General features: G+C 40.3%; 1 protein-coding gene across 2 annotated transcripts in view; it reads left to right on the top strand.

Moving 5' to 3' along the window:
* The window catches only part of CFAP99 (cilia and flagella associated protein 99), a 381,916-nt gene that overhangs the window by 114,472 nt on the left and 251,815 nt on the right, over window positions 1-15,629 (top strand). For both annotated transcript variants that reach the window (XM_078679007.1, XM_078679006.1), the window contains exon 4: window positions 13,706-13,800. In XM_078679007.1, the coding sequence (XP_078535133.1) occupies window positions 13,706-13,800 (95 nt within the window). The remainder of the gene's footprint in view (window positions 1-13,705; window positions 13,801-15,629) is intronic.

The raw sequence follows: 15,629 nt of genomic DNA, 5'->3' as shown, positions 1-15,629 counted from the left end.
TAAAATGGTCCCATGTATCCCCAGATAGATTTTATAACAAGGTAAAAATATTTTGTGCCCAGGAGTTAACATTATGTACAACTGAGGGGTCTCCTCCTAACGAGATTCTTGGTGCATATGAGTCAATAGCACGAACAATGGGTGAATTGTTATGTGCTCCAGCAAGAGGAAATACCTCACATGGTCCCAGATGGTTTGATTCCCATTGCTCCAAAGCAGCTAAGAGGTTGAGGGAAGCCTTGTCAGCTAAACCAAGAACTCAATCTGAGGTTTGTGCCTGTCACAAGGAATACAAGATAGCCCTGGCCAAGCGGAAGGGTGCCCTGAAGGAAGAAGCCTGGAGGGAGCTTATTGATTCTAGCACTCTCAGGAAGAGCTTGAGGAAGGGGGGGGGGGGCTTAGATTCACCTATCACAGAGGAGGAGTGGGTACTTCACTTCAAATCTATGTTTGACTTCCTCTGAGCCTAATCGCAGTGAAATTCGGGACATGAATGACTCTGTAGTAAGTTGGTGAGATCCTGGGCAGTATTAAAGGACTATCTATTGACAAAGCTCCAGGCCCAGATGGGATCCCCCCCAGACCTATTCAAGTCGGACCCCTCGTTCTGGGCTCCGATACTAGAGTCAGTTTTTAATGCAGCGGCAAAGAGCGGCTGTCCCCAGTCCTGGGCCTCTTCGACCACAGTCCCTGTCTTCAAAAAGGGCAACAGAAACAGTACACACTGTTACAGACCAATTTCGCTTATTGACTCAGTGGTTACAGTGGTGGGACGCATCCTCTTAAAGAGATTATCCTCATGGGCATAGGAGCATAATATCTTGTTGGATGTCCAGTATGGATTCCGGCCGGAACGCTCTACCATTCTCAGTGTCTTAATCTATCTATGATACTGAGCAAATATACTGTTGCACGCCCCGGAACCATCCATCTTGCCTTCATGGAATTGTCATCTGCGTTTGGATATGTAAACAGAGACAAACTGTGGCAGTCCATGAGGGCAATGGAGGACATTACTGTTAATTTTCGCGAGGACCTGCATATATCAACTAGAGCCAATGTTAGGTTCTCAAAGGATTTGCAGGTCACGAGGGGCTTTGAGATCAAGAAGGGAATCCGGCAAGGTTGTATCCTGGCACCTTTTTTATTTAATTTTTATATAAATGAACTAGATAGTGCATTAAGGGAAACTGGAGTCGATTATCCCTGTGTAGGATTGCGTGGCATCCCCGTCTTGCTATACGCGGATGACGCTGTCCTCATATCCAGGACTGAATTGGGTTTGCAATCTCTTTTAACCACTTTCTCTAGATTCATGTCGGATCGGGACTTGGCAATTAATAATTCCAAATCCTACGTCATGAAAGTGGGGAAACATCGATTATCCCTGTGTAGGATTGCGTGGCATCCCCGTCTTGCTATACGCGGATGACGCTGTCCTCATATCCAGGACTGAATTGGGTTTGCAATCTCTTTTAACCACTTTCTCTAGATTCATGTCGGATCGGGACTTGGCAATTAATAATTCCAAGTCCTACGTCATGAAAGTGGGGAAGCAATCGAAGAAGAGTTTTCATTTTAGTGTAGGCCCCGCCAAGATCCCATGCACAAACGTATTTTCCTATTTAGGGGTTCTTTGTGATGACCAACTTAAATGGGGCCCCCTTATATTGTGGAAAAAAGGGGATTTGGCTCGGGTAAATACAGCAATCTTCAATTTTGCCTCTAAAATAGGGAAGAAACCAACAGGAGCTATGCTTCAAGTTTATCAAGCCAAAAGCTTGGCCATAGCTACCTATGGCAGTGAAATTTGGGGACATACTGCTGTAGATTCCCTTCAGGTTGTGGAGAATGACTTTTTGAAATGCTTATTATGTGTGCCCCGTGGAACCTCTAACTTAGCGGTACACAAGGAATTAGGGGTCCCCTATCTAAGTGATGTTCTTGCTTTGCGACCCCTGATTTTCTGGCTAAAGTGTTGGCCGAACAAAGACTTACTGATTCTAAGTGAGTGTATGTCTCTTGATAACTCGGCCCGTATCCCTTGGCTTAGATATATTAAAAGAAGTTTTGAAGGGATAGGGCGGGGTGATCTATTTTCCAAACCGATGTCATCACCAAGAAGGATGTGGAATTAACTAAGATAGCCTTTTTGACTTCATAGAAAACGGACAGGGAAGCTGAGGAGGTACGGAAACCTAGTGTTTGGATGTATTTAATGCTTACGACAACCCAGATGACGGAACCTTATCTGTCTCTGTTAACCAGGTTTCGTGTGAACCTCTTCCACCTCTTGCTCGCTAGACCTAAGGGTTTTAACAGAGGATAAGTGCTAGCTCCCTGCGGCTGCAACAGTCAGTCTCTGCAGGATTTGCTACACTTCCTATTTTAATGTAGATTATACGAAATTCCCTGTAAGCACTTTCTGGTCCTATTTTACAAAGAATTAATTTTTTAAACAGGTCCGTCCAGCTCTTGTCTGTCTTCAACTGCTGAAAGAGGACTGTATCTTTTTTATAGTAGGGGTTTTAAAATCTTCTGTGAAATCTAGGATCTGTATGGATGTGTAAAGTCTGTATACTTAGATATATATATATTTATTTAGCTGACTCATCTTGCTGTACAGGATATCTTTTTAATTAATGTATTATTATTCAACTGTTTTTATGTATCTGTATTTGTGTAACTTTTATGGTTTTTCGAACAAAAACCGAATAAAGTCTTTCTGATTGATTGATTGATAGTTGTTGGAGTCTATGGTGATTGGGGCGATGAAGTTGGCGATAAAGTTGCAGGAAGTTGGATGTGATCCTGGAGGATGGTAGGAAAAGAGTGCCCCTGATGGTGGTTTTGCTGTCTGTTTGGAGTTGGAAGTTGAGGTGTTCCATGGCTGGGGTGATGTCATCATTTGCTGTGATGCACTGGATGGATTCTGTGTGTATGATAGTGATCCATCCGCCAGGCTTGTTGTTGCAGTGGATGATCTTGTATCCTTCGGGTACTGCGGTAGCAATGTCGGGTGCAGAATTGATGTTGAGGCAGGTTTTAGTGAAGAAGAGGACGTCGGATGTGAAGGTGAAGATGAGGTCGCTAATCTCGATGGTGTGTTTGTATAGTGAGCTTGTTTTGAGAAGGACGCATGCGAGTTGGTGTTTTTCTTCAGGTGGTGTTTGTGGTGTGTTCGGGGTAAGGTGGGAAGTAGGATGGTGTGTTTGCTGTGGCAGGTGAAGTGGCAGTGGGCGCAGGTGAAAGGTCCTACCGTGGAGCGTGGATCAGCGAAGTGGCAGTGTTTGTTGAGGTGTCCAAGGTCGAGGGTGTAGAGCTTGGTGATGGTGTATTTGCGGGTGGCAGGAGAGCCAGAGATCATGGCTGTGGGTGCAGTCCAGGCGCAGTCAGGCTTACCTTTGGACACCAGCGGCCCACCAACTGCTCGCATCCGTTACAGCCTGCATTAAGTAGGTCCTGGGGTGGACAGGACTTCTGTTGGCAGGAAGAACAGTGAGCGGGAAAACCAGGTCAGTAAAACCAGGGCAGGAAAACCCGCATTGCGGTGTTGTCACTGGATCATGCTGTAACAAGCACAGGCAAGTAGCAAGCTGGGTGCCAAGATGCCTACTAATGCAGTCGTTCTGCGGCCTGCATTAAGTATGTCCTGGCGTGGGCAGGGATTCTGTTGGTGGAAAGAATGGTGTGCGGGAAAACCGGGGTGGGAAAACCCCAGCAGCGGCGGTGTCACTGGATCAGGCTGGAACGGGCAGGAACTGGAGGCCACATGCAAGTGGCAAGCTGGGTGCCGCCATTTGTGTATTTGTTATATGAATACTTAGTAGTGTATTTTTGTGTATTGCTTTACGGTAGAAATCATTGAAATTGCTTACTCTGGTGTCCCTGGCTTTAACTAATGACTCAGTAGGGGTTCCCAGATTCCAATAATAATTTAGTGGGGGTCCCTATGTTCCAGTTATCATTAAGTGGGAGTCCACAGAAGTCAAAGAACAACTGTAGTAACGAATAGTAGGATGAACACAGCAAGGCATGAGGCGGAATCTCAGTCCTTCACAAAGTATCTCAACTTCACCCTAGCCAAATAGGGACAGGAATTTCTCGTAGCCTGACTTATGCATTCCCTTCATACCTTACCCTATGGAATTCCTTCTACCTTTTTGTCCAGCCTAGATATCAGTTCATGCATTCTCTAGTGAAGTAACTGAACAAACTGGCACACCATTCACCAGTTTTTAGGTATGGCGTAAGACAAGACTTGTTGATTTTACTAAAATTATATGTACAATATTCTTACACTAGGGGCTATCAGCTAGCCCTCTTCATGAACTGTCTTGTTTTTGTAACATTTATATTTTTCTTCCACTCGGTACAGCATATAGCATGGGTCAGTGGGTAAACCCACTACAGCGTTCACTAACTTCACTATGAGTGAGTTCATTCTTCCCTTTCATAGGGAGCACACCCATTTACAAAGTAGGTCCTTCAGGTGCCAGGGACATTTCACTGACAAAATATCGCAACCACAAATATTGTGTGACATAAATATTGTGACAAAAATATCAAACCCAAAAATATCGTTATCCTATACTTATAATGTAAATAACAAATATATCAACAAAAAATAATGTCATACACTAATAGCAAACACAAAAATATCATTTTTAATATAAACATAGTTAACCATAGTAAACATTAAATATATTAACATTAAACAGTTTTGAAATGTAAATTAACTATATTTAAATAATTTAAAATTATATATAAATGTTATACTTTTTTTTTAAACTCAGATATACGTGTATGTTTATTTAAACATATATCATTTAAAACTATTATTAAAATAATTATAATTTATATTATAATTTACAATTTGTTTCTAAACTTTAAAAATATAACAAATATATATGTATATATCTATATATATGTATACATACATACACAATACATTTAAAACAGTAACATTTAAACTGAAAACAATTCTAAAAAACATACCAATTGAATTACACATAAAAATCAAACTATACAAAATTACATTTTTGGGAAAATATTACATATTACAAACACTAAATAAAAATAATATAATATTTATCATATTAAATACACAGAAACATCATAATATCAGTTTAGACAATATAAACAAAACTATAACATTTTAGGAACAATACGTATACTATTCCCACTCCAATCTCTGAAACAGTAGGGAAAGCATTGGAATCAAAAGGGGTACAATTTACTATTCCCACTCCAGTTACTGCAATAGTAGGGAAAGTGTTGGATTGCGAAGTGGTAAAATGTACTATTTCCACTCCAGTCAGTGAAACAGTAGGGAAAGCATTGGCCTCAGGAGCGGTAAAACTTACTATTCCCACTCCAGTCAGTCCAACAATAGGGAAAGTGTTGGATTGCAGAGTAGGGAAAACGTTGGACTCAGGAAAGGTACAAATTATTATTCCCACTCCAGTAGCTGCAAAAGTAGGGAAAGTGTTGGATTACGAAGGGGTAAAATGTACTATTCCCACTCTAGTCTGTACAACACTAGGGAAAGGTTGGACTCAGGAGGGGTCAAATTTACTATACCCACTATGTGCAATAGTAGGGAAAGCGTTGAACTCAAGAGGGGTAACATTTACTGTCCCCACTCCGGACTGTGCAAAAGTAAGGAAAGAGTTGGATTGCATAGGTGTAAAGTTTACTATTCCAACTCCAGTTTGTGCAACGGTAGGGAAAGAGTTAGACTCAGGAGGGGTAACATTTACTATCCCCACTGCAGTCAGTGCAAGAGTAGAGAAAGTGTTGGATTGTGGAGGGGTGACATTTACTATTCCCAGTCCAGTTTGTGATACAGTAGGGAAAGTGTTGGATTGTGGAGGGGAAAAAATTACTATTTCCTCTCCAGTCTGTGCAACAGTAGGAAAAACGTGGACTCAGGAGGGGTAAAATGTACTATTCACCCTCCAGCCTGTGCAACAGTAGCTATAAATATTCAAATATAAAAGATATATATATATATATATATATATATATATATATATATATATATATATATATATATATATATATATATATATATATATATATATTTTCAAATAAAAAAATTGCATATTTATTACAATGTTTAATTATTAAAATATTTTTAATTAAAATAAATAATAATAATATAAATAAAATACCACACTATGGGCCCCATTAGGATGGCAGGCGGATTGCCCCTGCCGGGCCGGCGGTGGTCACCAACGGGGGCACTCCGCCCGCCATCCCAGTATTAAAGACCCCCGCCATATTATTATGGCTGGGGGGTCCGCGGTGGACGGAAAGACTGTCCGCCGCATTTCCGCCCAGGTCGACTTGCGACCGGGCGAAAAAGGCTGCAATATGGTGTCGGTGTCTGTTTGACACCGCCAGCCATATTACAATGTGCATTACGGAATACCTTTCCGTGGCGGCAAAGGCATGCAGAGTCTGCTAGGGGTGCACAGCCCCACAAAGTTAGGGATGCAGGATGCACCGACCACTGTGGCGGACGCATCCTAATAGCACCCACGGGACCCCCTCCCTTATGGCGGGCGGTCCATTTCCACGACGGGATGGCGGGCGGACAAAGTCCGCCCGTCTTCCTAATGGGGCTCTATATTTTCAATCATAACCAACAAATATAATGTAGTTTACAAATAAAAACATAACACAATTAACACGCAACTGAATAAATATGCATTTTATAAATTATAAAAACATTTTTTTACGTTTATTATTACTTAAATAACTTCCTAGCCCATACCGCTACAACCACGCACCTAAAATATATATTAAAATTATAATAATTAATAATTTTATGTAATTATCAATTATTAGTAATTGACCAATAATAAAAGAATTATATTTAATTAACTTCTCACCCTTTATCCCTACAAACCCAACAATGTGCACCATATATATATAGTTCACAACTGAAGCATCAGCGGGAATGTTGAAGATATTAATAAAGTTTGCTTGGAGTGACCGTGAAAAATGTTTGAAAGAAATTGCTGAGCTTGAAGCGGCCATTGATCTTAACCAAGATACAGCGACAAAGGAAGAACTGCGCGATAAGATGAAGACACGCCTTATCGCATATCAAGAAAAAATAAAACTTAGGAAACACACGAAATTCAACCGAGATGCAAGGGATTACGCGCAAAGAAGGATACTAACCTTTGCTCGTAAATTTGAAGCTCCGCGACGAACAATGAGGAGTGCAGCAGCACAAGTACCAGCAAGTGTGAGAGATACGTCTGAATCAGCTGTAAGTACCGAAACTGAGCAATCGGGAGAAGAATTGACTGGGGCAGCAGAATATGGCCTAGCCGCTAAGGGGCGTTTTTTCGAGGAGTTCCAATTGATGCGGAATTCTCGACATTAGGGGGGAGATGCAAACCCCCGGAACAAAGACGCCAAGCCGCCAGAACACGCGAAGAGGCGGCCGCTTCAGGCCAACCACAAGGAATAGCGGGCCAGACTCGAAGCAAAAAGGGCCTGAAAAAATAGATTCTGCACAAGATTTAACTAGCGTGAATCTAACTCAAAAGAAATTGAGTAAAGATGAAGAACTGATTTTGAAGAAAGGATTGACTTTTTGCCCCGCGAAAAGGATGGAGTATACACAAACCCGCATAGACCTCTATCTCTTCACACGAAAATTGACATTGAAGAAATTCTTTAAAATGAGAGAATATCAACAAGATTCAAGTCAAATAGCTGCGCTCCCTCAGGAAGAACAATTAATATCAAATATCAACCCACTAACGGGAGAGGACCTTCGAACACTCCAAATACTTGCTAGTCAAGAACCGACAAGCTCACAAGAAGCATCCCAGAACATATCGAAAGTGAGGAGCTTTGGCATCAATCAGAGATCTGTAAAGACAAAATTCAAACCAAAGTCAACTTACATGCCAACGACCCCCTTCGATACTACAGATGTTTTCGAAGAAGCAGTAAAACAAGATCTGTTAAGAATGAGAATGACACCAACACCAGATTTCAAACATAATCTGACAAAGGGACAACAACAAGCACTGCAGAAATTACAGAGTGATCTAGACATAATATGCAAACCCTCTGACAAAGGGGCTAATATAGTTTTGATGACTCGAGAATTTTACACCAAAGAAGCAATGCGACAACTTATGGACACTCAATGTTATCAAAAAATTTCGAAAGAAGAGTATGTCAAAAGTATTCAACTATATAATGCTTTGATCCAGAAATTGGCGGACAGAAACATGATCAACAATGATGAACATAAATTTCTCAAGTGTCCATATCCTGTGACGGCAACCTTTTTTTATGATCTGCCCAAAATTCACAAGGACTATAAAAGGCCACCGGGGCGGCCAATTGTTTCTTCTATTGGCTGCCTGACCGAAGCTATGTCGCAGTTTGTCAATTACTTTTTAACAGATTTTGTTAAGACTTTGCCATCATATACTCGAGACACTACCCACTTCATCAAAAATATAATGGGCATTCCATGGGAACAGGATATGATAATGATTGTATTGGACATTACGAGCTTATATACAGTAATAGAACATGACAAAGGCCTACAAGCTATACGGTATTTCCTTAAAGAGCGAGCACTGCAATATTCAGTACACAATGAAATGCTTTTGGAATTTGCTAGATTTTGCTTGACAAATAATATCTTCCTCTTCGATAAACAATATTATCAACAAATAAGGGGGACTGCTATGGGCACCTGCTCCGCCCCCAGCTATGCGAATTTATTCGTAGGCTGGTGGGAGAAGCAGGTGGCCTGTGCGGACAAATATTGCAAGTGGGTCAGCTGTATTGTATCCTGGCACAGATACATCGATGATTTGTTCATTTTATGGAAAGGGCCCCAACATGAAGCAGAAGACTATATCAGTGATTCGCTGAATCTCCAATTCAGTGGCCATATGAGTAAACATGAAGTCTCTTTCTTAGATCTAAGAGTGTTTATTAATGAGGGCAAGATCTGTACAGCACTCTTCAGAAAAGAGACAGCAGGCAATTCGATCTTAGAAGCCACAAGTAGCCATCAGAAGAACCTAAAAAATAGCATACCGTATGGTGAGCTGTTACGCATTAAAAGAAATAGCACCACCAATGAAGATTTCCAAACTGCTGCGTTGGAATCCATTGAAAGATTTAAAGTACAAGGGTACAACTCTGAGCTGCTACCAAAAACATTGAATAAGGTAAAAAATATTCCGAGAAGTTGCCTACTGAGAGATAAAGAGAAAAAGAGAGACCAAGATGAAGAAACTTGCAGATTCATAACCACCTTCTCAGGGGAAGCAGGGGAATTAAGAAAAATCATATATCGTAACTGCCATATTTTTTAGACTCATTCAGTGTTAAGGAGGACCCTACCAAAATATCCTCAAATTACATTTAGACACAGTAGGTCCCTAAAAGATTCACTGATCAAAAGTCATTATACACCTATCCCTTTTGTGTCAAGAATTAGCGCTATAACTGGGTATTTTCCTTGCTCTAAATGCAAGGCTTGTAAGAATAGTTCAAAGGTCCTGACTTACAAAATACCAGGTAAGAATGAGGAAAGGAAAATTAATAAATTCCTAACATGTAACACTCCATACTGCGTGTACTGCCTAGTATGCCCATGCAAGAAAAGTTATATAGGCAGCACAATCCATCCAACTAAACGCAGAATTTTGGAACATGCCAGGGCAGTTGAGAACAAAGATAGTTCTTACCCAGTAGCGAGACATTTCAGTCAATATCACAATAGTGATAGCAATTTACTAAAATTTAATTGTATTGATCACATCCCAGCCGATGAACGAGGAGGTAATCGTGAGTTGAAACTATGTAGGCTTGAATCACGCTACATTATTGATCTACAAACCACAATACCTTTTGGTCTAAATACAGAAGAGGAACTTTCCATTCACTTAGGTTAGAGAAGGCCAAAAGTACATTAAGCTGTAAATGAGGTGGAAGGTGTCAATTGTATATGAATCTTTGGTTATTACGTGCAAGAAATTAACTTTGATTGATATGCATTTAAACTCATTTTGGATATCACGAGGTAGACCACTTGTTATATTAATTTAAGAAAAATGGGCGCAATTTTGATGTGTAAGATATGGTAGAGAATGGAAGATAAATGCAAGAATATGTAGGAACAATGCTGATACACGGCTTAATAATGAAGGCATAAATGTCATTGATTTTTTGATTAAATAATTGAGACTCGGAGTAAGCATAAATTGCTTGTTGCACAATGGAGTCTTATTTAATGAATTTGGTGGAGTATGATTTTTGGTTTAATTAACTGATTAATTAAATTTTAATTACATTTTCAGAGCAAGCCTATTCAAGGCTTAATTATGTTGAACAAACTGAATTTATGTGATTAATGAATTTGTTTAGTAATTACTAATGATTCTCCGAGCAATGATGTAAATATTGTAAACACTTGCATGTTCCATCATGGCGCCGCGATTAGAATGTAATCTGAGGGAAAGTACTCTTTCTATAACGATGAGCGTGCCGGAAACGCTGAGGTGAACTGAAAATAAAATGGCACTACTTGTTTTGTACTCTTATCACAGCGGAAAGAAGGTGTTCACGCCGAAACGCGTTCTGTGTACAAATACATTTTGATTTTGAACTGACCCTGCGAGTGCGGCCGTTCTTTCCCTGACCGGGGAGGAAGTTGGAGCAGTATGTATATATATATATATATATATATATATATATATATATATATATATATATATATATATATATATATATATATATATATATATATATATATATATATATCCAAACAGACAGAGAGCCCACAGCTTACGTGTACACCTCAAACAGACATTTTATTGAGTCAGCATCACGTGGCAGTGTATCCACCTCTTATAAACCTAACATGTTTCAGCGCCTCAGCGCCTTGATCACAGGTGAGTATGATTCCAAACCAAGTGGTCATGTGGTCAAAGATGAAAACCACAATACCCACAATGCACCATAAGTAAATTAAAACACAGTCTTTGGCAGAATATGAATTTTCGCTGTAATTGCATTGCATAATGTCAAAGTCCGGCATATTTTAAAGGCATTGTGAGAATATCCATTGCAAGCATAGTGCTCTTCACTGCCACATGGCGCAAATAAGTGTTTGAAGGGAGACCACAAAGTCTGCAAGAAGGAAGCACAAGCCTCCATCACTCCCTTTCTCCTCTGTTTAACACATAAGCATGGCAATCCTTTTAAGCTTGTTTTCGCAGAAGAGCGCGTCATGCCCCCTCACTTTAAAGTTCCAAAAGGTTTCCGCTTTGCCGGGGCCTCCGACGCTGCAAGGCGGGCTCTCAAAGAACAGGAACTGAGATCCTGTTAATAAAGTTTCCAAACAGACAGAGAGCCCACAGCTTACGTGTACACCTCAAACAGACATTTTATTGAGTCAGCATCACGTGGCAGTGTATCCACCTCTTATAAACCTAACATGTTTCAGCGCCTCAGCGCCTTGATCACATGTGAGTATGATTCCAAACCAAGTGGTCATGTGGTCAAAGATGAAAACCACAATACCCACAATGCACCATAAGTAAATTAAAACACAGTCTTTGGCAGAATATGAATTTTCGCTGTAATTGCATTGCATAATGTCAAAGTCCGGCATATTTTAAAGGCATTGTGAGAATATCCATTGCAAGCATAGTGCTCTTCACTGCCACATGGCGCAAATAAGTGTTTGAAGGGAGACCACAAAGTCTGCAAGAAGGAAGCACAAGCCTCCATCACTCCCTTTCTCCTCTGTTTAACACATAAGCATGGCAATCCTTTTAAGCTTGTTTTCGCAGAAGAGCGCGTCATGCCCCCTCACTTTAAAGTTCCAAAAGGTTTCCGCTTTGCCGGGGCCTCCGACGCTGCAAGGCGGGCTCTCAAAGAACAGGAACTGAGATCCTGTTAATAAAGTTTCCAAACAGACAGAGAGCCCACAGCTTACGTGTACACCTCAAACAGACATTTTATTGAGTCAGCATCACGTGGCAGTGTATCCACCTCTTATAAACCTAACATGTTTCAGCGCCTCAGCGCCTTGATCACATGTGAGTATGATTCCAAACCAAGTGGTCATGTGGTCAAAGATGAAAACCACAATACCCACAAGGCACCATAAGTAAATTAAAACACAGTCTTTGGCAGAATATGAATTTTCGCTGTAATCGCATTGCATAATGTCAAAGCCCGGCATATTTTAAAGGCATTGTGAGAATATCCATTGCAAGCATAGTGCTCTTCTCTGCCACATGGTGCAAATAAGTGTTTGAAGGGAGACCACAAAGTCTGCAAGAAGGAAGCACAAGCCTCCATCACTCTCTTTCTCCTCTGTTTAACACATAAGCGTGGCAATCCTTTTAAGCTTGTTTTCGCAGATGAGCGCGTCATGCCCCCTCACTTTAAAGTTCCAAAAAAGTGAAGGGGCATGTTAAACAGAGGAGAAAGGAAGTGATGGAGGCTTGTGCTTCCTTCTTGCAGACTTCGTTGTCTCCCTTCAAACACTTATTTGCACCATGTGGCAGCGAAGACCACTATGCCCCCTATACACCCCACAACCCGCACCTAAAACTTAACTTAATTAAAAAATAACTAACTACACAATGAACCTAATTATCAATTTAATATTAAAAAATGAATAATTAATTATGCTTTATTTACTTCCCACCCTGTACCCCCATATAGCCCACAGCCTGCTATAGCTCTAAAAATGCACAAAAAAATTAAATTAGATTTAAAAACAACTGCAAATATACAAACTATATTAAAAAACCATTAACAATAATTATACAAACAATTTATAAAATATACAATTAAAATATATTCTAACATTTATAAAAATAATTTTTAAACAATATGATCAAAAACAATATTTTTGTAAATGATATTAACAGCATGAATATTTTTAATATCAATATTAAAAACATAGATAGTTTAAACATCGATATTACATACCTGAAAATCGATATTCTTGTCAGCGATATTTTTGCACACAATATTTGTGCATCACAATGTTTTAAACTCGATATTTCTGCTCCTTAATATTTTTTTTTTAATTTTTGTCTGAATACAGCCTGGGAATACTTTGGCAATATGTGCTTTATAGGACCAAAAAATATTTTAACTTTACGCTTTGTGTTTTTAGATTGATGAGGGCTGAGCAGCTTCCACAACAATACAGTTTTTAAAGAAAAGCATGACAAAACAAATCACTGAGAAAGTGAAAATGCAGGCAGCCAACTCCAGGCCCATTATCTTTGCCAATGTCTGTTTGGAGTGAGGCATCCCCAGCAGCTTGTGACCGGTCTGCAACTGAACTTGAAAAGTCACAGCAAATCATAACATTATTCCTCCAGTGAAGAGAATGTTGCTAGGACTTGTCACTCAAAGCATCTATCGATACTTACAATCTATGCTCTTCTGTCGTTATTGATTCCCAGGACCAAGGTCACAGGGGCAAAGGTGGGCAATTAAAATACCTTAACAGACCTTGCCCCACACCCTTCCTTGCGTACACTTCTGAGTCAGGTACAATGTGTGTAATTTGCATACGATGGGATTTGTATTAAAGGAGAGAATTCAGTGTCTTTAACTAGTATATGATGTCAACTGAAGAATGCTGATGTATTCCTTTTCTCTGTCTTTTTTCCAGTCATCTGTTATATCGCCACTTTTAAACTAGAAGAACTCGGCCTTCAGAATTTTACCAGGATTATCAAGTCTCAAGATATCTCCAAAATGCACAAGGTACAATCCCAGTTGTACTGTCATTGACATAAGAAATGTGATTAGTCTGAAATAAAAGCCACTCTGCCAAAACAAATATTCTGATATTAAGCATTTTTGGTCTTCACTTCCACCGGTGTTATTTGTCCAGCACAGAGTCCATATTGCTTTGGAAATTAACGTTTATGATCCAATTCGCCAAGAATCTCATTTAAATAGTTGTGTCTAAGTCCTTTTTTGAGTGTTACTCGCTCCTGAATTCCCAGATGTGAATCACAAAGCCTTTTTACTCATATCCCCTGAGTCACCAAGTAAGTAGCATGTCTTATTTATTGAAGTTCCTGGAAAACATAAACCTATGTGTGCAGTAAGACTCACTACTTACAGGAAAATCTTTTTGAATCAGGGATCATGAGTAAGTTCCATCGCATCCTTGAGTAAGACATTACTACTTGCAGAAAATGCTTTGTGAATTGGGCCTGTGTATTTAGGGGTTATTCAGGCTCCGGACAGAAGTAAGATACAACAATATGTAGAAAAAGCTTAGTGAATCAGCTTTAGGAATGGGAAGATCCTCCTTCGGCCACTGCTCCGCATCATCTTTGAGTCATGGTTTCATCTGGGACCCTTCGCTTAGTTTGTTTTTTGCTGCATGTTCACCTCAACAGCATACTGGTACTCTACTGGAAATACCCATGGGAGGGGAGAATTGGCTGTCAGGAGAGAGTGCACAACTCGCAAAAATTTGGCTTCTGGGGGGAAGGGTCGGGGGGTTGTAGGCACCCCATAATGCATGGTGGTGTTGGGTGGAGTGTGGAAACATTAAAATGATATTGTCAAGTGGACAAGGTATTGTCTGGAAGGGTTGTGGACCGAAGAGGTCTAGGAGATATTCAACGACTGGTGGTAGAGCAGGATGACTGTGGCCAGCATGGACAGGTTATCTGCCATGTGGCAGGTCTGAGGCTATAAAAAGATGTGACAATCTGATACTTTAACTGTCTTGGCATTTTATGGAAACTATGAGACAGCTCTACACCCATTGTTGAAATAGGTTTCACAGTTATTCCACACTCCCTGACTGTGTCATTCGGGGAAGGGATGGACTAGGGCACGGCAAAGGTTTCAAGGCAATAGAGGTATTCATTTAAACTCCATGAGTGCAATGGAAGTTAGTTTTTTACCTGACAGGTCTTATCACAGAGGAAGGAAATAAAGAGGAATCTCAGCCATTTAATAAGTTGTATCTGGTCTTATTCCACTGTGATAGGACCATACTGGTCTTTAGTAGATGCTGCAGATCTTGTAGACCAAAGACTTTCCTTTCTCTGTAATGTCTGATCAGGCAAGCAACTATTTATCATTACTTCTAGCCAGGCACATCCTACCAGTCTTACTGAGAAAGTTTGATGCAGTTTGATAAAAGGACATACTCATATCCTTTCACTAACCAGCACAGACACTGTATAGAAGTGGGAATACTCTATTGGAAATGTCTGTTTGAAATCTGTTTAAGAGAGCTTGAGAAAAGAAGATGTCCACTATAGCATGGCTTGCATCAAGGGATCCTAAATAGGGCATTAGATCCAGATCTGATAAATGGGGTGCCATGTAGGGAGCAATAACTCCAAAACACACATTTGTTTTTTAACCTTTATTTTTCATTTTTCAAACCAGTAAGCAGTAGGCACCACCGTAGAGATTCTTATATTCCTTTTTGACAGACCTTTCATGGTGGTCCGACTGCCATGGAAAGGCTGTCAGAAAGGGACTTTGGCGGCACCTAGCAGGGCCCCTGTCTCCCGTGGGCCTCCACTATGATGCCTGGGGGCACCTGTGGTGCCACCCCG

The sequence above is a fragment of the Lissotriton helveticus genome, chromosome 2_2 (assembly GCF_964261635.1).
Source record: "Lissotriton helveticus chromosome 2_2, aLisHel1.1, whole genome shotgun sequence".
NCBI lineage: Eukaryota > Metazoa > Chordata > Amphibia > Caudata > Salamandridae > Lissotriton > Lissotriton helveticus.
The sequence above is the reverse complement of the archived record's forward strand: the minus strand, read 5'-3'. Positions and strand labels throughout refer to the sequence as shown.